The sequence below is a fragment of the Miniopterus schreibersii genome, assembly GCF_964146895.1.
Source record: "Miniopterus schreibersii genome assembly, chromosome: 1".
NCBI lineage: Eukaryota > Metazoa > Chordata > Mammalia > Chiroptera > Miniopteridae > Miniopterus > Miniopterus schreibersii.
In genome coordinates this window covers 56771007-56795536 of record NC_138101.1, presented here as the reverse complement: position 1 = coordinate 56795536, position 24530 = coordinate 56771007, and the positions used below count along the sequence as shown (strand labels likewise).

The 24530-nt window shown below is 38.1% G+C and overlaps 1 protein-coding gene across 1 annotated transcript; it reads left to right on the top strand.

Annotated features, from left to right (window-relative positions):
• Positions 1–1099: 1099 nt before the first annotated feature.
• Positions 1100–24376, top strand: HPGDS (hematopoietic prostaglandin D synthase). Its single transcript, XM_081160347.1, has 6 exons — positions 1100–1141; positions 8621–8762; positions 11305–11397; positions 13660–13769; positions 18822–18920; positions 22014–24376. Exons 2-6 carry the CDS (start codon positions 8630–8632, stop codon positions 22176–22178), a joined length of 600 nt encoding a protein of 199 aa, XP_081016473.1. The 5' UTR covers positions 1100–1141; positions 8621–8629; the 3' UTR covers positions 22179–24376.
• Positions 24377–24530: the final 154 nt, after the last annotated feature.

Below are 24530 nucleotides of genomic sequence, written 5' to 3'. Positions count from 1 at the left end.
TGTAATTAAACTCTGTATAGACTAATATTTATACTTATTTCCATTTCTTATGTTTACACTAAATGTGTCTAAACACATTTAAGCTTTTTTAAAGTTCAAAGCGCTTGGAAATAGGAAATATTACATGACTGACTGGTTGCTATTGTTGCCTGTGAGTATAATTTTCTGGAAGTTGAAAGCCAGCCTGTGATTAAAATGTTTTATGGATAAGCTATAAGCCCAATAGTACACAGCCAGGTGTTTTACTGGATCTTTTCACTGAGCTGTCCTAATAGTATAACTGAAATTAATTTCTGCATTAAGGAATGAAAAAATATATTTTAAAAACATTTATGCACTTGTTACTTGTTAATTTGTATGAAGATTGTCAACAGGCTCTATGGTAGTCCCCCACTCCAGGTTTACTTTATACAATCTGGCTTTTCTGAGAAGTGAGTGTAAAATACACTAGCAGCAGTGAGAATTTAAAGAGTCCTTATAAAAATGTGAATTGTGGGGAAGTATAAATTGAGAGCATTCATTCGTCAAATATATATTAGCGTGGACCATGAGCCCTGCACTCCTCTCGATTCAGAGGACACAATAGTAAATGAAACCATGACCATTCTACTGGGCAAATAAAATATGCTCTGTCATCAGGCCCCTCGGTGAAGAAACATTCAGCAGGTAAAGGATGAGACTGGGGGGGGGTCCCGGGAGGAGGTGGTGAGCCAAGGACTCTCCAAACAGGCCCAAGGAAGTGAGGGAGCCACCCGTGTGCGCACCTGTAGAGAGGGTTCCCTCCTACCAACGCCTGCTCCTGTTCCAGGAGCCCAGGTGCGAGACTTGAAAACTGAATGGACATGCAGCAATAGGCAAACATCACACCAGTAAATTTGACTTTACCAACTGTATGCAAATATGTCAGGCTGTGTATACACAGAGATCCTATAAAATGCCCCGAATAGCCAGAAGGATTTGCAGGCTTGACCTGTTTGGCAGGCATATTTCATCTAAGAAATGAAGGAAGAGGCTTAGGTGGAAGTCAGTCGCCTGTTCTCTCATTGGCTTGTTACCCTCAGTTACTCATCATATAAACCCAAAAAGCAGCCACATCCGAGGCCACAGAAGAAACTAGAGACTCCACAGAGCCACAGCACAAGTAAGTGATACGGCTGACCTCCACAAAGATAAGAAACGCGACAGTCTTTACTCTTTACTTTAGGGTTTTATTTTTATTACTGCCACATTCTGTATGTGACCGAGTGACTGTCTTGTGACTTCTTTTCACCATTTCACTCGCTCAGACCTCATTTGGAGCCTCTCTATGTTAGTGGCCAGGTGGAAATCAAATGGTAATTTCTAAGAGAAGTATAGACACAGGAGATTTTAAAGGAGTTTAAGGGATTTTTAAAAGATCCTTCAAGTGCATTTTGACATAGAATATACAGTCAATACCAGAGGGAAAGTCCTGTGCTAATCAGGTTTGTGAATTGTTCCAGGATTTTCCCAAGAGATGTCCTGAATGTGTGAAGCAGTGGAGAATGCCAGTTCTTCACTTTCTTTTTCTTTTTTTGAAAGTTTAGGGTTTTTTCTCTTCCCTATCACCATGTAAAATAGGTATTATTATTATTTTTGGAAGGAAGAAGAAAGATGGACGTGAGTGGGCCACTTTGCTGTGTCTTTGTCATAGTGACTAGCATACCGTGGGTGCTCAGTGAAGTGTGGCCGTCGCTATTATTGTAAGTCCTTTCCACCAGCGCCAGGACTAGGACGGGGCAAGTGAGGAGGGCGGGGCACCTAGGGCACAAAATTTAAGGGGGATCTTACTCTCAGGGTTGTACAGATGCTGATCCTGCACCTGGAGGAGACGGAGTATCTCCATGAGAGGAAGGGTTGCCAAAAAAAAAATTCAGGTATTTTATTTGTAATATTTTCTATCACTTTAAGGCTCATTTTGTTTTGGTGTCCCCAGGTTTTGCCAAGAATTGCAACCCATCATCATGTGCTTTCAAAGATCATTTAAGGCATTTCCCCTACGCCAGAAACTTGAACTCACAGCTCCCAAAGAATATCTTAATTATTCCTCTTGCTTTGGATTTAATGCGAGGCAATCATTTAAAATGCTCATTTAGGTCTGACTGGCATGGTTCAGTGGTTGAGCATCGACCTAGGGTCCAGGAGATTGCAGTTCGATTCCCGGTCAGGGCACATGCCCGGGTTCCAGGCTTGATCCTTAGTTGGGGGCGTGCAGGAGGCGGCCGATTAATGTCTCACTCATCATTGATGTTTCTCTCTCTCTCTCCCACTCCCTTCCTCTCTCTGAAATCAATAAAGACATATTTTTTAAAAAAATAATAAAATGATTATTTAGTTGGTCTTTGATAGGTAAATATATATCTTGCCTTGCTAATTCAAAATTAAACATCTAGTGTAGGATTGAAACCCATAACTTACTCAGTTAACAAAAATTCTTATATTTCCTCTATTGTCCTACAATTTAACTTCAACCTGGCAGCTTTTCCAGAACTGAACTGGAAATGCTCAGGCACACTGTAAACGAGGGAAATTAGCATTCTTTACCACCAACTGTTAATGGGTAATACAGTGCTGTTATTTAATGTTAATATGTGCAAGAAATTCTCCTGTAGACAGTAACATCTCCCAGGATTGCTTTCTGAATCCAATTGCTGCATTTCAAAACACATTAGTCTATACAATGAGAGTACGCGCATTGTGCTCTAATCATTACTGGTCAAGTTAAGTTGTAACGAAGAACGGTTGCCAAATTCACAAGCAATCTTTGCTTTTATACTTAAAACTCATAGGCATAAAAAAAAAAAAAAAAAAAAAGCCCCATAGGCATATATGGAACTTTACCTAGAATTCCCAAGTGTGTTTGTGTCTTTTCTTTGAGAGTAAGAGCTTGCTCTGAAGGCCAACACTTTTATGAATAAAATAAATTAGGATAAATAGCATTTAGGCTCCGGATCGGACTGTAAAATGGTTAATAATTCCTTACTTGTAAGTTTTCTATCCATCAAAATTACTCCAAAAATTCCATCCCATTTTTCAGTTACCTGCTGAAATCTTTAAGGTACACAACATAGCAACTGAATATTAGCTTCCTTTGCCAGAGTTACCTTTGGGTTGTTGCCACCTTTCTGGCACAAACACTAGAATTTTTGTGACTGTTTCACTGTTCTCTTATAACAACGTACAGAATAAAATATTAGCTTAGTTAAATAAAATGGTTTTATTATGATAGTTTGCATTTTATCAAACTACTAGTACTACAATATACTATCAAACTACTACACTGAAGGGTATTATTGTTATATGAAGTAAAAAGAGCTACAAACCTAGGAGGAAGAAATACCTAAAACAGAACTTTTAAAAAACACTATTATGTTCCATGTAAAAGATTTAATTTCTAAACTAGTTTAGCATATATTAAAACTAAATCTTTTCCATTTAATGGCTAAATTCATATGAGTTCATATGTGAAAGTTTCTATCCAGGGTATTTATTAGTCGTTATTCATATTTTTTGGAGAAACTATATATCTTATTTTTCAAACAGAATTCTAAGAGGGCTTTTTATTTGTCTGCTGAATCAGGAACTTTACATGACTTTCTCTGGAGTGGAAGGAAGGGAGTGGTTAGTTTTAGGAGTAAAGAAGATCTTTAAGCACGATCGACTGTTTAACTTCCTATTTCTGTACCATTTCAGGAAATGTAAGCAGCTTTCCCAATCTATATGGGATTCTTAAAACAGAATGCCAGTGGAAGGGCTCAGAAAAGAAGCTAATGGGAAATAAGAGCCAGCATGACGCCAGAATTTGCCTAGGCCAGTCAAATCACATGTAGCTCTATAATCCGCCTGAAGTTTCCATGTATCATGTAAAGTTGGAAACTGATTATGAGCAGTTTTCCTCTTTTGTCTCAGAGCCATTTGAGCTTGATTCCTTAGTGTCCCCACTGGAATGCCACGTCCGCTGTGAATATCTGAGGCTCTGTTTGGAGATACCATGTGCCTCCGGATGTCTAGTCCTGAACAAAGGTCACATTGCCTGAATTGCAAGGTTTTCTATGTCTTGCCATCGGGTAGGTCCAGTTCTGTCCTTTTGTTCTCTGTATTTGTCTTGGCTAGATGGGTCCTTAGCATTTCCTCTTGAAATTTAGGATCAGGTTGACCTGTAGACTCTCTTGGATTTTGCATATAGACAATCATTTCGATTGTAAATAAGGGCAGCTTTGTCTCTTCTTTTCCACTCCTTACATAGGTTATTTATTGTTACCTTAGCTTAATGAATTAACTACGCCGTCCAGGACTACGTTGAGTAGGAAGGGTAACAGTGGGGTTCTTGATATTCCTGACATTAAAGAAAATGCCCTGGCTGGTTTGGCTCAGTGGTTAGAGCATCGGCCCAGGGACTGAAGGGTCCAGGGTTGGATTCCAGCCAAAGGCACGTACCTTGGTCACAGGCTCCATCCCTGGCCCCGGGAGAGGAGAGGCGGCGGCAACCGATCGATGTGTCTCACACACCGATGTTTCCCTCTCCCTCCCTCTCTCTCTCTCTCACATACTGATGTTTCTCTGAAACTACTTGTAAAAGACAAGGGCTACCTTCCCCTTGAAGATTAACCTTACAGATTTCACCTGTAAAATTATCTGGGCCCTCTCTTTCATGGGTGTAAATAATTACCAATTTGGTTTCTTTACTGAGTATTATTAAATGCAGGCTCTTAGTTTCTTTTTGATTTGTGTTTATACACCTCTCGAAATTTTCCCATTTAAGGGCTCAGATTTATTGACATAAGGTTATCTGTAGTGGTAGCTTATGATTTTTAATAATCTACTTTATCTGCTGTTGATGACTTCGTTTTATTTGTAATAATAATGACTTGTGACTTTTCCTATCTTTTTCTCTTTATGTTATACTAGACTTTTGCAGTCTGACCTTTTAAAAAATTTTATAGAACTAGCTGCCAGACCCTACTTCCAGCACAGCGGCCCTCCACTCTCCCATCCTGTGTGCACCACTGGTGGGCCCCGCCTCTCTCAGAATTCGGAGGCCTGCTCACTGCATTTGTTTCTGTTCATTTTGGCCCAGGCAAAGTTTATCTTGCCTTTAATCCTAACTATATATTTTCTTTTTATATTTCATTTGTTATTTTTATGTCCTTGCAGCAGGATGGGTTTATCAAAGAACATGATCCTGAGGATTTGAGTCCAGTCAAATCACACAAAGCTGGACACTCACCTCTACGAGGGCGGGAGCCATACCTCCCTCTCCTTCTGCTTCCCTCTCTCCCTTTTTATTCTCTTTTCTTTTTCAATACCTACTGTGTGACCATTTTACAGGTAAGGAGACTAAAGCTAAGAACAGGTGACTGGCCCAGACCATTCAGGTAGTAAGTGTCAGGGGTGACTCCAAAACCACACATTCCCTTCACCCAAGAACTTGTTCTTCCCGCCACCCCTTGGTGGGGGCTGGGGTATGCCTTACCTTCGTCCACCATCCTTATGAAATAAAGTCTTTAATAAAGTGAGATTATTGTGATAGAGATATCGTGCTAAATGCAATAAGGGGAATATATTATTCTAGACACTATCTTCTATTTATCTTCAGCCTCTGTTGTTAATTTTCTTATCTATTTTCCTTGGCCATAGGAACATTTACTTGAAATTTGTAATATTAGTTTTTAAGCAAAAGCTTTGCAAAACATAGAAAGGATTTTTAGAATCAGTAAATGTTTCCAACTACATTTACCTTTACTCAATTTTTTTTTTTTTTTGGTTATAAAAATGAGCACATCTATCCTGGAAGACAAAAGCCTTCAAGTTTGGGGTTTGTAGCTATAGAAATCAAGAAAACAGATTCTTGTTCAGAAAATATATTATACAAGTAACTACAGGAATGTGATGTGCTAGTACAGCTTCATTAATGAGTTCTGACTGTTGAAAGGATGTTCTGGAAGGAAAGATAAGCATTTGTCAGATGTTCACAGACTTGTGCCAAATCTTAGATTTAAAGATATATTTGCAGAGAAATGTAGGTAACTACCACTCTATGCCAACAGTTTTAAAATATCTTCTTTACTTAAGTGAAATGCAATATAAAATATCATGTTGCCAATTAACAACAAACAACTCCTTTGTTTCCATGAAGAACTAAGGAGTTAGACACTGATATTTATGTGGCATTGGACTGAATGAGAAAAGGGTACATGTTTAAATTTTTTAAAAAACATATATCTTTATTGATTTCAGAGAGAGGAAGGGAGAGGGAGAGAGATAGTTGAAACATCAATGATGAGAGAGTCATTGATCGGCTGCAGCCCACAACCCGGGCATGTGCCCCGACCGGGAATCGAACCTCAATCTCCTGGATCCTAGGTCGACGCTCAACCGCTGAGCCACACCCAGCTGGACTACATGTTTAAATTTTAATGTTGACCATAATGGACATATATGAGTCTATATATACATATGATGTTTATAAGAAAAATATATAATTTCTTTATTGCTGTGGAACCATTGACCTATGACAACAAAAATCAATTTTAAAAATTGTGTAAAATGTTTCTCAAATAGAAACTTACAAAGAATGACACTTTTTCCACTCTGAAGATTTTTTTTTTTTTTTTTTAGATTTAAAATAAATAGAGTAAGGAATTATAGCAATTATGCTTTTTATTTCCTAGACAAGAATTTTTTTCTTTATTACGATTACATGAAATGTTTCTCTTTTCAGAAGGAAATCTACTACTTCACATTTTTTACTTATATTTTTGTGCTTACATATCTTTCCCACTATTCCTAAGCTCAGCATCTCTAAGGGACTTCAAAATAGTCTCATTGTTCTGATGGGCAATTCACTTAGTTCCCCAACTTTGAGCTTCCTGTATGCATACTTCTTTCCCAAAGGAAGTTAGGGCTGTTAATCTTGGAATATTTATTAGTTTACTCCAGTGAATTCTCTCTACAGAGAACATTCCCTCACATATTGATATGTGTGACTTGTACCACATTTCACTTGGGTTGGGACTCAACTGTCTAATGAGAGGGGACAGGACACAGAATGAGAGGGTGACTGTTTTTAACAAGGAACACCACCTCCACTCCTCAACCGCTGAACATGGAAAACCCGGCCCAGAGAAAGCGATTCCTTAGGAAGCACCATCACCATCATTTCTTGGATCCTGAGGGGGTCTAGCTAGGCAACCGGACAGTGATTTCCAGGCATCCTCTCCACAGTAGACACCATGAACACATGACCTTGAAATGTGAACTTGGTATTTAGATTTTTATCATTTGTGTTTGACCTTTTATGCTATGTGATTTTAGATGGAACTTTGAGGCCAACATTTCTTTTTATCTAATATTCCATTAATATCTTTGAAAGGCTTTCTTAGTAGAGAATGCAATATTTAAACTTGCCAGTTTAAATAAATCATTTTTACTTATTATTTTTATGTGTGTAATTATGATTATTATTTATTTTTAGTGTGCTCTATTCGCAGTGTTTATTCTTCACTATAGAACCAGTTCAAAGTTGTTATTATTAATAGCTAATAATTATTAAGTACTTAGCATTGTTCTAAATGCTTCTATGTATTACCTCATTAAACCCTCCAATCCACATTAATATCTTTCTCTATAAAAAGTGGGATTTAAAACTCAGTGAGATTTTGTTGACCAGCTCAAAACTACACAGCAACTACGTGGAAGAACTGAATTTCAAGTACAAATGTTTCTTTCTCAGTTGCCTAATTATTATAAAATTACAATACATTCTACTATTAGTGCTTTAAATAATTACATAATTGTTTAAAAACAATGGAAATGAAATTATTCAAATCACCAAAACTCATAAAATTATAATGATGTACATCTAGCCAATATAGCTAGTATTTGAAAACTCTCTGAAATACAAGGAAAATTTGCTCTCTTTCTTCCTTGTTCCTCTACAAAGGGAGTGGAGAAATATGTTCACCATTGTCACATCCCAACAGAGGTCCCCGAGATGGGGTAAGTGTCTATGGTGCAAGCAACCCAATAAAGCCAGCAGCATGGATCAGTAAGAAAGAAAAGAGAGTGATGTTCCTCTAAGCCTTTGATTCCTAGAGGGAAAAGCCACAGGTGAGGAAGCAGAGGGGACAGGTTGGCAGGGCTGGCTCATGTCCCTGTTAAGTGTCCCCTGCCCTTGCAGTCCTTACCCAGCCATCCTCACAAACTCAGCTGTGTCAGCAGGCAAACAACAAACCAAATCTCAAACACCAGCCATTATAAGAGACTAAAGGCAGAAGAAAAACATCTTACAATGAACAGTTCTAACTCCATCCTCGGAAGGTTGGTGTGCAGATATCCTCTTACTCAGAAGTCTGATAAAATTTGAATTTGGTTACTTCACTGGAATGTTCCAGCTAGCTCTTAAAAAGAGAGTCCTGATGTTATTTCAAGTCATTCCCGCATTTTATTAGGATAGTGATTTATAATTCTGGTTTTGAAATATCTTCTCATATCTCCAGTTATCTCAAAAAGATGCCATAAAGTTTTCAAAACGTCCCCAAAGAAAAATGTTGAAAACCTCTAGAGAGCTGTAAAAATAATTCCTCCATTTTTCTCTTTCCAGGATTACACAATGCCAAGCTACAAACTCATTTATTTTAATATGAGGGGGAGAGCAGAAATTATTCGTTACATATTTGCATATTTGGACATAAAGTATGAAGACCACAGAATAGAACAAGCTGATTGGCCTGAAATCAAACCAAGTAAGTAGCACAAATAATAGTTGATGAAAATGTAGGGAAAATATGTTTCCAGAATGCTTCTTCAGGGAAATGAAAAAATTAGAATTTTAATTTCACATAGCTTTATATTGAGAAACAGCAGTTCAGACAAGTTAAGTAAATGCTATGTGACCCAGAAAATTTCCTATTCAAGCTGAAAATACAAAATCACAGAAAGAGAATGTACAGATAAGCCAATATGAAGTTTTGTCGGAAGAGCTGAAATGGGGAGGATGAAATCAATGTTCTTGACAATTGGAGTGGGGCGGGCTTGCTAGGGGATCCCTCTAATGTTTTGACAGTGGATCAGATGTGCTGCTTTAACAGAAAACCAAACTCAGAATGGCTTAAATAATAAGGAAATGAATTGTACCACATAACTGAAAATCCAGAAGTAGAACAGGCTTCCAAGGATGGCTTTATCCATTTTCTCCCTCTGTGTGTTGGCTGCATCCTGAGGCCGGTAGCCAGTGTCTGCTGCAGTTCCAGCCTCACAGCCTAGTACGACAATGTGAAAAAGAGTGAGAGAGAGAACTGCTTCCTTAAGTGGTCCCCGAAGAATGAAGGAAACCGTTCCCAGAAGGCCTCAGCAAACTTCTCGTGTCTCACTGGCTCAAACCGAGTCACATGTCCATTTCTGAATCAGTCACTGCAACGGGGATGGATGGGAAGAGCCTGACAACCAGCGAGGCCCCCTCTGAAGCTGGGGATGGAATCAATTCTTATGAGGCGTGTGACTATATAAGAGAGGGGAGGGTATGCAAACAAAACCGGGGTCTGTTTGATTAGAGAAAAGAGCAAATGAACAAATTGGGCAGGTAACCCAATCAAAACATGCTACTTAGCATTCAGGATAATGGGGAAGAGTTGGAAATATCATTAAACAAACAACAGTGTGTGGTTCTCAGAAAGCTGTAAGTCATCTTCTAGATGCCTGCCATGTTATCTAGGCATACTAAATATTAATTATATGTCTAAAATCCACATATTTATGGCTGGATTATTATTAAATCACATAAAGATGAAGAAAATAACTACTGAGAACTTGAAGACTATCTGGCATTTGGTAGATACTCTGCAGACTATTTCATTTATATTCTCTAGCATGCCTACATGGAATGTCTTATTATTTCTATTTTCTAGTTGGGATAACACAGAGTATATGTAATTTTTTCAAGTTCACAGCCCTAGCAATTTTCAAACACAGGTCAATCTGATACTATGGCCCAAGTTTCTTGCACTAGATAATGCCAACAATAATATCATGATAGATGGTATATTGACAATAAATATTGCTACATGCCTTTTGGAAACATGAGTTCCTTAAAAGTCACTCTCTTATCAGAGAATTCTCTGGTGAAATAGAATCTTTTATTTTCTGTTCTCATGAAACTTTGCCATTAATATCCAAATGTTTCTTCCAATATCAGAATTTCTATATGAGGTTTTTAATTATGTGAACATAAAACAGGTAAAAATTAATTTTTAATTTTTAATCCAATTAAGTCAAGATGGGTTACAAGTTGTAGAGAAAATACATATAACAAATTTCACCTTTTAGATGTTTTTAAAATAAGTTTTTTGAGTGCCTCATACCCTATTTTACCTTAACTTTTCATTATGTTATTGAAAATGGGACTGCTGTATTTTCTTAATATGTTTATAGAGTTGAAAGGGATCTTAAAGTTTGTGATGGCTAGGATATAATTTCAAATAACAGAGCGAGAACACAAAAATGGTTTACAAAGGGTAAAAATTTATAACTTTTGCATAAAAGCCCAATTATATACACTATAAGTTTTTTTTAATATATATGGGAAAGCAATTAAAATACTAAAATGGTTATAATTATGCAGTAGAACTATTTTTATTTATCTTCATTTTTGAATTTTTCTATATATTGCTTTCTGACAAAAATATAATAGGTCTAGATAACAAAAGACTTACAGGTAAAATATTAATATGATATCTGCTATGACTCTGTCCTATATTTGTACAAATAAGCTTGCTGCTTTACTATATACATCAAATAGTTCCTCATCAAAAAAAGAATTTTACTAAATTCCCCACCATAAGTCAACATGTAAGGCAAGCTCTCCATAGTACTCAGATTATGGCTTTAAAGAATAATTAATGTGGCCCTTGATTAAGGCCTCAAAAATTAATGAAGCTTTAAAAGAAAGGTTTGTTGTTGTTTTTTAAAGATTAAGCAGTAAGCATATATAAGTATATGAGATAATATATGGTATAATATATAGAGTTTCACTGTAAACCTGGGTTTTTGACCTGGTTCTGTCATTAACTTTATAGCAGGTCTTCTAACAAACAACTCTTTCTTTTTTTAAACTTAACAAATGTAAAGATTCCACTAGAGGATGCTTAATGTCTCTTTTAGAATAAATACTCAACAATTCCATTACTTTAAAATCATACTTTCTTTCCACAATTGTCAGTAAAAAAATGGAAGTATTGTAAGTCTTGATTTCATTATGGAAGTTGATTTCTTTGCTCGTTTTATTTTAAGCTCTTCCATTTGGCAAAATCCCCATTTTGGAAGTTGATGGATTTAATCTTCACCAGAGCCTAGCAATAGCAAGATACTTGACCAAACACACAGGTAATCTGTTTATTGTATTTTAAGTGTACTTTTTTGGTGTACAGGATGACCTTCCAACCAACTGAGTCACCTGGTTAGGGCTTGTCATGAGAACTTTTAAGATCTATTTTCTTGCCTGGCTGGGTATGCTCAGCAGTTGAACATCGACTTAGGATCCAGGAGATCAGGGTTCGATTCCCGGTCAGGGCACATGCCTGGGTTGTAGGATGCAGCCGATCAATGACTCTCTCATCACTGATGTTTCTCTCTCTCTCTCTCCCCCTCCTTTCCTCTCTCTGAAATCAATAAAGATATATTTAAGAAAAAAAAAAGAATGTAGGTGCTTGTATAACAAGAGAGAAAACAAAACAAAAAATCTATTCTCTTAGCAACTTTCAAATATATAATACAGTATTATTAATTATATTCACCATGCTGTATGTTATATCCCCAGGACTAATTTATCTTATAACTGGAATTTTGTACCTTTTGACTGCTTTTACTCATTTCACTCAGCCCACTCTCCCCTCTCCCCTCTCCCTGGCAATAACCAACCTGTTCTCTGTATTGATGAGTCAGGTGTTTTTTGTTCTGTTGTTTAATATTCTACATTTAAGTGAGATCATACATTATTTATCTTTTTCTGCCTGACCTCATTTGGAAGTTTTTATCCAGAAAGCTACATAACTATAGTTATGAGTTTGGGAAGATTATTCTGGCCATACTTTGTATGACTGAGGGATGCACATTTATATGTCATTAAAATAGTTCAGACAGCAACAGAAAAGGAGTGAGATAAAACAAGAAATGTTGTGGAGACAGATGCATCATATGAACCAGAAGATAGATATTGGCATGTGGAGGGCTGTAAACCTGAACAAGAGGGTAAGGGCCAGGCATGTGACAGCCCGGACACGGTCTGTTCTCATAGCTCCCCCCCTCCCCTTCCCCCTCTTTGAAAGGAAGGGAGGGAGGGAGGAAGACAGTTTCTTCGCTAGGCGTACCCTTTTCAATGTCTGTCTTCTCCAGTCGGCCATAAGTGACACGCAGGCAAGGCATTGATCTCTTTTGTTCACTGCTGTAGCCCCGGTTGGGGCTGATCCACAGTTGGAGCACAGTAATTATTTGTTGGATGAATAAAGAAGGAAGAGGTGGTTTGAGGTAGGATGTGATGACTCCCTTTTGGGATTTTGTTGAAGGAAGTTCAGGGGCCAAAAGGATATACAGCAAACAATCCAAAAGAAGGGGGAGCCCATGGGCCTGGACTTTAGGACTAAAAGTGTTGATAAGGAGTCATCTGCATAAAATGGATAGCCAAAGCCTTGGGCATGGAAGTCAAAGTAGGGATGAAAATGAGTGAAAAGGTCCTGAGATGTATTTGGAGGGACTTTTCAAGGTCAGAAAGAAGAATCAACCTCTGAATATCACACACACGAAATACAGAGTTTGCAGAAGGGCCCTACCTCACTGAAGCATTTCTCTCCCTTTAACAGCTTCGCTGAGGTGTGATTTATGTGCAGTTGACTCATTGTCAGTATACAGAGCCTTGATTTTTAGTAAATACATACAACTGTATAAAAGCCATCTATCTTAGAATGCTTCCACACTGGAGTTTTAAATTGACACAAGTGAGAAAATATTTAGGAAGACTAATGATTTCTTAGCAAAATGACGATTAATGAATGACAAGAAAGGAAAAACCCCAGTAATGTGATCGGTTTGCTATTGCTATTATTTTAAACTTATAGTGTCTAAGAACGAATGCGCTTGACAAAAACTGTCTGTAAAAATGAAAATAATTCTTTTTACAAAATAAATGAAAATGTATATACAGGTTATTTATTGTGGCATTGCTTGTAAAGGCAAAAGACTGGAAGCAAACCTGATCAGCGGAGGGTAAATAAATTGTGGCATCTCTACTGAAGGGAATCCCATGGAGCTGAAAAAAAAAGCAAGGATGCCCTTAAGTGACTTGGAAGGAAAAATCTCTAGGATAGATGGGAGAGGCACATACTGAGTGGGTATTATCCTTATTTTCATAAAGATACAATGAAAAAATACAAAAGAACCTAATAAAAGAAATTAATAAAAAATATGGTAGTGACAGAGCAAAATGAGGTATATGGGGCCCAGGTGGAAGTTATTCTTCATTGGATACTGTTTTATGTTGTTTTGAATTTTTGAGCTATATGAACATATTGCCTATTAAACATTAATGTTTTAATATAGTAAATTTAGTTGAACACATTTGTGGACATAAAAATGCCTCTCTCTGTTCCACAGATTTGGCTGGAAAAACAGAACTGGACCAATGTCAAGTTGATGCTATTGTGGACACATTGGATGATTTCATGTCACGGTTTCCTTGGGCCGAGAAAAAACAAGATAGAAAAGTAACGTGATGAGTTTGCTATTGCTGTTATTAACATAGTCACTTGCCAGACATTATGTTAGGTGCTTTTTAAGTCCTTTTTTTAAAAATCAAAATTAGACAAACCTAGAGTTTTAAAATGTCAATTATGTTAAAAAGTTTAAAACAAAGTGATTCTCTGCCCTAACCTCTTCACAGTACCCCCTAAGATGCAATCCTCTTTTTAACCCTGTTGGCTGTTTCTTTAGGATTTTCACATCTTCATATTTCTATAGGATATGTAAAAATCGCTTAATCACTAATTTTAGATTCTATGGACTTATTATAGTAATACGAATTTATCTCTTACATAGTCATGCTCTCTGCTTCCCATTCCCCCAAAACTCCCACTATAGTTATATTAATTTTTCTGGTTAAATCAGTATTCGGTGATTACATTAGCACCCCCATGCAAATGCTATATAGCCCTGCACATTGCTGTATACTTTGATAATATTTCCTTTCTCACTTTTCCTCTCCAAAGTTAGTAATTGTCTTTTTGCATGTGTTTTATTCTTGTTAAACCTTTCCACACTATCCAATAACCTACCAGTACAATTTTCCACAGAGCCAATGAGTAATCTATTATTTCCATTATTTTCTTGGAGAGATCTGCCAGAGCCTTCCAGGGTTCTCTGTAGAGCTGTCTCGGTTTCCTGCTCCGCCGTCCATCACCCTTCCCTTCACTGCCATCCCCGGCATGTGTGCCTCTTGAGTTGGAGTCCTGTCTCCTGGATGCCGTCCTCTGTTTTTATTTCCTCCCTTGTTTATTTGGGGCACATCTTCCAGTATCCCAAAAGTTAAAACGAAGGCTTGATGATAGGAGATATGATGGCAGACATTATGGATATGTCCCTCTTTTGTGTCTCTGGTTTGGTTGCCCCAGACACCTGGTGCCCAGTTATCACCCTGGAATCTTTGTTATCATCTTGGATGCTTCTCTTGATCATTTCCTGGGCGCATTCTCCTGTTTTCTGCCCTTGTTTTTGTGGAGCAATCCTCTAATAGCTTACTGAGCATAGGAAAAAGAGTGGGGCCTTATTTGTCTGGAAATGTTTTTACTTCATCTTGATACTCGGTTCAAAATTTGGCTGGATATAGAATTCTATGTTGAAAGTAATTTTTCTTTAGTATTTGGAAAACACTTACCTATGGCCTTCTAGCTATTGAGAAGTCTGAATCCAATCTAATTATGGACCTTTTATATGTGACCTATTTTTTTCTTTCTCTAAAGCTTTTTGTTCCACACGCCAAAGATCCCACTGATTGGCTGTCTGTCACCTAATGTGCTTGCCCTTATATATTTCTCTATTTGGTACCTTCTATGGTCACCTCATGGAGGAAAATATTCCTTGAGTGTTTATGATAAGAGTAACATTGTACTTTTATATTAGAATAACAATGCTCTTACCTACTACCTACCTCAAAAAAAAAATTTCAAAGGACATAATCCAAGCTCATGAATAAATCATATGAAGGGAGAATATGTTTCAGAAATATCGCAAATAGCTACAGACTGTCTGATTAATAAGCAGAGCCTGCCTAGTACACAGTGAAAACTGCAGGATTGTGTTTCATCCCCTAGTCTCCTTGTAGTGGGTGGCATTGCTGCCACCTTGTGGTCAGGTAAAATTTTCAACAGCAGAATATTGATGCCGTCAAGATGGATAATGAAAATAGTGCTCTTATTACATGTGCTTTAAAAATCTATCAAATATGGCCCGGCTGGGCGTGGCTCAGCGGTTGAGCGTCGACCTAGGATCCAGGCGATCGGGGTTCGATTCCGGGTCAGGGCACATGCCTGGGTTGCGGGCTGCAGCCGATCAATGACTCTCATCATTGATGTTTCTATCTCTTTAACCCTCTGAAATCTCTCTATCCCTCTGAAATCAATAAAGATATATTTAAAACAAATTAAAAAAAAAAAGAAAAAAAATCTATCAAATACACATAAATATAAATGTTTTAGTATTGGTTGCTAATAATTCCATTTTCAGTTTTAAGCAAATTAATTTAAATTTAATTTGAAAGGCAAAATATGTCTCTGGATGTTGGTGACCCTGATAATCTTTGATCTCACCACTAGCATTTCTTTGGTTATGCCATGTACCTGTTTCAGTTTCCCCATCTGAAGAATGGGGGTGTGGGGTGGGTGTGCAATTCTTTTAATTCCTCTAAGAGCCATTGGATAGAATACTACAGCAATGACTTCTCAGGGTGAAAAAAAACCCCTGCCTTATAACTCTCTGGAGGCAGTAGGACGTTACAGAGTCCATCAAATATAACAGCAGCTGTCTAGGATCTATAAGAAAATTCATTTTAAAAATACACACACAGCGGGGAAAGGATGTGTAATCAAATTTCATCTTCTTTATGTTATTTTGATGAGTATTCTTTAAAATAACTCTTAAATATTAATGAATATGCAGTTTGGTTATTAATTAGACTAAGATGATTCACCAAACACATAAAGAGAACCTGGGCTAAAGGAGAAGTCAATAGCACAGAGGTGAGGTTTTTGTTTGGCACTGCATGTACACAGCACCGGTGCATCTTAGGTTGTGGAAATGCGCATTAGAAAAAGTAACCAAATTTCCCAGGTGAGCACACAGGAGTTTCAGGAAAGCTGTCCAGCAGTTACATCCCATTCCATCAGCTCCCTCCATTTTCTAGCTATCCTGGGACAGCCAAGTTGGCCCTTTCCTTTCCAACTGATGCTGAGCTGAGCTGAGCTGAGCTGCAGGAAGTGCCCCACAGCTCTGGGCCCATTGCATCTGCTCAGAAATTGTGCGTAAGGGGAAGGAGAACTCACACAGTTTTGTTTAAAACTATGAATATATTAACCATAGAGAGAAAAACTATGTACCAAGGTGGTATGGAACAGTGGAAAGAATATAAAGTCAAAACAATGACAAGATTTCCAGCTTTAGTTTGTAAAATCTGGCAAATGTATATAGATATTAATGATGCTCTTGCAAATTCTACTCTACAAATATAAGGCATTATGTCATAGTAATCTATATTACCTCGCTAAGTCAGAATAATAACAGGAAGTAAATCAGCAAACTGGTGAGGTAGTTAACCACTACCCGACTTACCTTAGTCAAGGCTGGATTTTATTACAGGCATACCTCAGAGATGTGGGTTTGGTTCCAGGCCACTGCGATAAAAGGAGTATCTCAATAAAGCAAGTCACAAATGTTTTGGTTTTTCAGTGCATATAAAAACTATGTTTACACGATACTGTAGTCTATTAAATGTGCAATAGCATTATGTCTAAAAAAACAATGCGCATACTTTAAGAATACTTTATCGCTAAAAATTGCTGACCATCATCTGAGTCTTCAGTGAGTCATAATCTTTTGCTGATGGAGGGTCTGACCTTGCTGTTGATGGGTGCTCAACTGATCAGGGTGGTGGCTGCTGAAGGCTGGGGTGGCTGGGGCAATTTCTTACAATAAGACAACAATGAGCCCTGGCTCGCGTGGCTCAGCTGGTTGAGTGTCATGCTGTGTATCGAAAGGTTACCGGTTCCATCCGGATCAGGGAACATGCCCAGGTTGCGAGTTCAGTCCCCAGTCAAGGTGCGTGTGGGAGGCAACTGATCGATGTTTCTCTCACATAGATGTTTCTCTCTCTCTCTCCCTTTCTTCCTTTCTCTCTAAAATCAGTAAAAACATTAAAAAAAAAAAAAGACAACGATGAAGTTTGCCACATTAATTGACTCTTCTTTTCACTTGAACTTTTAGAGGCCAGTGTAGGATTATTAATTGGCCTAATTTCAGTATTGTGTCTTAGGAACTAGGGAGGCCCGAGAAGAAGGAGCGGGACTGGGGAACAGCCGGTTGGTGGAGCAGTCAGGACACACGACATTTATCAATTATGTTTGCTATACTGGGGTGCAGTTAAGGACACCCCAAAACAGGCATAATAGTAACATCAAGGATCACTGATCACAGATCAACATATCAAATATAATAATAATGAAAACTTTAAAATGTTGCGACAATTACCAAATGTGACACAGAGACATGAAGTGAGCACACACTGTTGGAAAAATGGCACCGCAGACTACAAGCCTTCAATTTGTAAAAAATGCACTATCTGTGAAGAGCCATAAAGTAAAGTGCAACAGAACAAGGTATGCCTGTATAGGTCATTTATATTAATATATACATTTTTAATAATATTTTTTTGGTTTGACTTACATTTCATATCCAGGATACAAATCAGCCAAAATGTTCATATATAAACAAACACTTCTTACCAAGAAATAGGCTGTGAATAAATTATTTGATCTTCAGAGAATCAAGTAAAAACACAAAGATAATTTTTAAAAAACGGATGCATCTGTTAATTTTTTTCTAAGGATGTTATTTGGTTTTAATATTATCTTACATAGTGTAGCAAAAGGGGACACCTAGATGTTGGGTTTTGTAGATATTCAAAACAAACAAATCTCATACTAAGGCACAATATCAAGCCAAAGAGAGAAAATCCATAAAGGCCTGAGACCATATGATTCATGATGGAATACTTCTGTTATGTGCAGAGGTGAAATGAAAGGCTGCCAAAATGGAGAAATATAGCTTTACAAAATAAAATTAATTTCTTTACCTTCAGTTCTGTTAACAACTTTAAAGGGACTGAGGCTAAGAAAATGGGAATTTTATAAATGCAAAAACATAATAGAATCATTTTTATTAACAAAAATTAAGATAAAAATCACAAAAAGATTTTACAAGTAAAATATTTAGTCATCATATAGAAAAAAAAGTATAAGAACTGGTGACAAAAGTATTTATTTTTTAATCCATTAGTAGTAAAGGATGACTAAGATCTGTAGATCATTAACCTGAATCTCCGTGAGGTCATGTATTAAGAAAACAAAAAGACCCAACAACACACAGCTCCTTCTCTTCCCTTCTGAACTCACGTGGAAAAATAAAGAAGAAAAAATCTACTTCCTCTTCAAATCATATTATTTATTTTTCTTTCTACTATCCTTAAAGTGATCCTTTTTTCCCTCTCTTAGGAGCAGATGTTTAATGAGCTACTTACATTTGAAGCACCTCATCTTCTGCAAGATTTGGACACATACTTAGGGGGAAAAGAGTGGTTCATTGGTAACTCTGTAAGTATGTTTTACATCTTAAAAAAATATAAGTAAATATATATATATATATCTCCATATGTATCTCCGTACATGCACACGTGTGCGCATGCACACACACACACACACACACACACACACACACACACACATACATATATAAAGATAAACCAAAGACATAAAAACTTACTGGAAAAAAAGTGTTACCCATAGGGAGGGAGGAGGAGAGAAAAGATAAAAACTAAAATTCTTTGAATAAACCTTTTTGGTGGACTTAACTTTGAAACCATGCACTAAAATATTTTATATAATTCTATAACAATAACAAAAACATTTTTAAAAGCTATCACTGCAAAGCAGAAGTGAAACAAACCTGTGTCAAACTGGTACACAGAGTACGTACTCTGTTAGTGAGGAACCACTTTAAGAAACAGCATCATCTGTAAAACACAGTAACTTGACTATACATCTCATAGGTATACTCTTAGGACAAAAAAATAAAAATTGTACATCATCTTTACTAATTACATTTTTGGTGGTACTGGTACAGTGGTATTATTTTTCTGATATTATATCTATCTTGTGCGGTAATAAGAAATTGCACGATGTCATTGAGGAGCAGGATCTTCAGGGTGGGAGAAAGAAGACTGAGATGTAAGACCAAGTGAGGTCAAGTGAACGCTCTATTTCTGAATGTGAACAAGATGCAACAGTATAAACTCATGATGTACTTTATCTTAGGATAAAGGAAAATGCATTTAGTATCTTTTTTTTTAATATATCTTTATTGATTTCAGAGAGAGGAAAGGAGAGGGAGAGAGAGAAACATCAAGGATGAGAGAAGCACTGATCGGCTGCCTCAAGCCTGCAACCCGGGCATGTGCCCTGACCAGGAATCGAACCCTGATCGCCTGGATCCTAGGTCGACGCTCAACCACTGAGCCACACCCGGCCGGGCCATTTAGTATCTTATTTTAAAAATATATCTTTATTTCAGAGAGAGGAAGGGAAAGAGAGAGAGAGAGATAGAAGCATCAATGATGAGAGAGTCATTGATCGGCTGCCTCTCGCACGCCCCGGTCTGGGGATCGAGCCCGCAACCCGGGCATGTGCCCTGACCCTGACGGGAAATCGAACCGTGATCTCCTGGATCCTAGGCCGATGCTCAACTGCTGAGCCACACCAGCCAGCCTAGTATCTGTTTTTCTTGAATCGATGACCAACAGTTGTCCTGGGCACCCGTAAGACCGAGATTCTGGTCTTCAAATACTGAAAGAAACCAGGGCTTCTTGGAGAAAGGCACATCCTCAATTTGGGGTAGGAAATGTAAAAGATGAACTGAGAATTCCTTGTCAAACCAGAAGGAAATAAATTATCAGAGACAACTGGGGTTGTGTCAAAAGGTCTCAGAAATCAATTCAAAGAGGCTCCTACTGGCCAAAGACAATTCAAGTTGCCATAAGGTTAACTGCAATGGGTTGAAACAAATCAAAATGAATGAATCTGTGAGCCTGACAATCACCACTACCACAACCAAACACACATACACACACCCAAACCCCCAAACCAAAGTTTCACTGGTTATTTTTAGAAGATGCTATGGAGCCAAAGCATTATTCTGAAAACCGTTAAAAACAAACTGAAAAGTAGGGGGTTTGAATAAAACCAGTTATACCTCAAGATAACAACAATTGATGACCAAACTTTGTCTTCATAGAAACATTTCAGTTAATAAGTTAGAAGGAGAGATTAAAATAAGATCTCACCATTTTCCCACCCCTGATGAATGAATGGATCTAGGCATTGAATATCAATAATTGTTAATATCATAAAAAGTGAAACCACCAGATATTACGGACCAACTGACAGAGGAACACACCTATGAGGTAGTTATGCCAAAAAAAAAAAAAATCAAATCTATGTCTGATTTAGGTAGGTCAGGGTCCCTGGCCTTTAAGGAGACTGCGTTCTAGAAGACAAGACACAGACTGCTTTTTGTGGCACTCTTGTGATTTATTGCATCTTTCTGAGTCTTTTAGGGGTGACAGAAGCAAACTTTCCACATCTTTATTCAAAACTTCCTACCTCACCACACACCCTGCATTTCTTCCCACTGACTCAATAAGCCTTTCCTAAAAATGTTCCTCTCCCTGCCCCATTGATAAACAATTTCCAAGGACTTGAAATATGTTTCTCTTGTTTTGCATTAAAGCTCCTTTGCGAACTTAGCCCTGAGCCCATCTCTCAGCACTCTCCCCTCCTCGCAGCCTTCCAAACACACTGGGGTTTTGTCAGTTCCTCAGACACAAGTCCTACTCCCACTTAAGGCCTTTCCGCTCACTGTCCCCTTCGCCTGGAAAGTTTAATCCCCAGATTGCTGCATGTTTGGGTCCTTTTTATCATTCAAGCTGAGGCTTCAATGTCACCTCTTAAAGGTCTTCCCTCCCTGACTTCCCGAGAGTCCCTGTCACACGGTCCTGCTGGTGCATTACCCCCATCCTCACATTCGATTTGCTTTCTGCTTCTAAAATAAAAGCTGCCTCAGAGAAGGGGCTTCCATCACCTAGACCTGCACGGAGCACACAGTAGGTGCTCCAGAAATGTGTTCACTGAACTCCGAATCTTCTAGCCAGCAGACTCTCCTGGTGGACAGGTGTTTAGTAAGCAGGTTCATAAAATATTAACAGTAAGTGTTATTAAAGAAAGCTACTAGTCCACATTTAAACTTTACTCTTCGAGCCAAAGTAACATCATCCAGATTAGCTTCTAATCACACAGGGGAAATAAAATGTACAAAGGAATAAAAAGTATACAAAGGTAGGCCCAGGCTATCGTCACCTTGGTCAATCTTAGGGTTCCACGTATAGTCAGACACCCTTCTATTAAGTCTTCTGATGTAATGCAATACAATGTGTGCTAGCCAGAGACCCTAACTGGAGGCTCTGAATTCTCTAGGGACGACTTGCACCCTGGCCCTTTACACCCTGCAGTGTAAAGGACACGTTACACGTCTGTAATAACAAAAGATGACTTTGAATGAAAAAGAAACTATTTTCAGATGAAGACGTTATCCCTTTTCTGTTCAAATGGAAATTTTTGTTTCCTTTAAACTAGGTAACTTGGGCAGATTTCTACTGGGAAATTTGCAGCACTACACTTTTGGTCCTTAAACCTGACTTGCTGGACATCCATCCCAGGCTGGTGACATTACGGAAGAAAGTCCAAGCCATTCCTGCCATTGCGGACTGGATACAACGAAGGCCCCGCACCAGACTCTAGGGGACGCCTGCTGCCTCGCTTTGTTCTTCACAGGGAAGCTCCCATCAGCTAAGAGGCTTCTTCAGCCCCCTCGGAGGCACGCCCCGCCCCCCACTCCACCAAGACTTTCACTTCTGCCATATTCTGCTTCCTTTCTTTTTTTTTTTTCTTTTTTCCTTGCACCGGTTCCAACATGCACGCATTTCGGTCACAATAGCTTATTAAATAACACCCCCTCCCCCCGAAATGGTTTGGACTTCAGTGACCATGGTGTATTAACTGTGAGTGATTGCATAAAGTGTAAACTGTGCTGCTAGCTCGTCAGTCCACAAATCACCATGTAAATAAGATGTACAGCAAGACCATGACCAATGATGTCACTTTTTTCAAAGTCTGTTAAAAATTGGTCACTGCACATCTGTCTGTCATTCATGCATAGACAATAAAGTGTCAAGTGTGCCGTGACATCGCCTGCTTGTTTCTCAGTGATAAACCATCTTGATATTTTTTGAAAGTGGGTAATTGAAAAAAAGAGCTCACTAACAAAGAAGAAAATACAATAAAGAAATGAAAAGTGATAATCCTGGGGTGAATTTCACGTTGAACGTTAAGTGGAAAGAGCTGACCGTGAGAATGTTGCACTGCTGCAGCCAGGAAAACTTGGTGAAGGCACTTACCAACATCAAAGAGGAAAGTGGTTGTGACAAAGATGATGTCCCAGGGGAAGTGAGACTGGTGTGAAACTTCCTATTAAAAGAACAGAGATCAAAAGATTAGAAGACAAGCCACAGACTAGGAGAAAATATTTGCAAGACCTATCTGATAAAGGATTATTTATTCAATAAAATGAATAACCCAATTATAAAATGGACAAAAGACCTGAGCAGACACCTCACCCAAGATATACAGGTGACAAATAAGCATATGAACAGATGTTCAGTATCTTATATTACTGGGGAATTGCAAACAAAAACAATGAGGTACCAATACATACCTGTTAGAATGGCAAAAATTCAAAATACCGACACCACCAAATGTTGGCAAGAGGTGGAGCAACAGCAACTGCTGATAGAAATGCAAAATGGTAGAGATTGCTTGGCAGTTTCTTACAAAACTAAACCTACTCTTACCATACGACCCAGAAATTGCATTCTTTGGCATTTACTTAAAAGAGTTGAAAACTTATGTCCACACAAAAACCTGCACATAGATATTTGTGGCAGCTTTATCGATAATTCCCAAACTTGGAAGCAACCAAGATGCCCTTAAGAGGTATATGAATAAACTGTGGCGCATCTAAACAAGGGGATATTATCCAGCATGAAGGAAAAAAAATGAGCCATCAAGCCATGAAAAGATGGGAGGAAATGTAAATGCATATTATGAAGTGAAAGAAGCCAATCTAAAGACTGCATACTGGCGCTCCCCCTTTCTGAGCACACCTGCGCCTGTCCCTTTCCCCTCTTCTTGCCTCCAGGCCTCTTACCTTTTCCTTTCTCTCTCCTAAGCTCCAAGGGCCCTTCCCTCTGCCTCTGTAACTTGTATCCTGCCCCTTCACAGCCCAGCTGGCTCACTTCTACTTCCGTAACTTTGTAACTTTCTTTTATAATTTGAAAAAACACACCAACAAAGTAAAATGACTGCATATATAGGATTCCAGCTATTTAACGTTCTGGAAAAGGCAAAACTATGAAGACAGTAAAAAAGATGGTTTCCAGGGGCTAAGGGCGAGGGAGGAATAGGTAGGGTTCAGGGGATTTTTAGAGCAGTAAAACTGTTCCGTGTGATCCTACAATGGTGGATTTGTCAAACCCATCAAATGTACACCACCAAGAGTGAACCCTAACATAAACCATGGACTTTGGGTGATTATGATGTGTCTGTGTAGGTTCATGTCTTAACTACTACTGTACCACTGTGGTGCCAGATGTTGATAGTGGGGAGGCTGTGCGTGTTGGGGGAGGGTATATGGGAACTACTTTCTGCTCAATTTTGCTGTGAACCTAAAATTCCTCTAAAAAATAGTCTATTAAAGAGAAAAAGAACAGGGGTATTTTGTGACATTGAAAGAGCAATAACATATTGAAAGCTGATCCAAAGTTAGGATTATGACCACTTGTCAAGGTACTAAAAAATGCTTCCAGTGATACAGGAGGGTCAAACTACTCCTGATATTTACAAAAATAAAACTTTCTCAATGTTTCTAGTGTTTTATAGTGTACTGAATGGTTTTACTACTTATTTCATTTACTTATAGAAGCAATGTGTTTAATGTGACAAAACTTTTTAAACGTCATGAAACCATCACTTTCTCCAATAATTAAGATTTTGCAAATTCCAACTTGGCATCATTTTTAGTCTCACACTATTGTG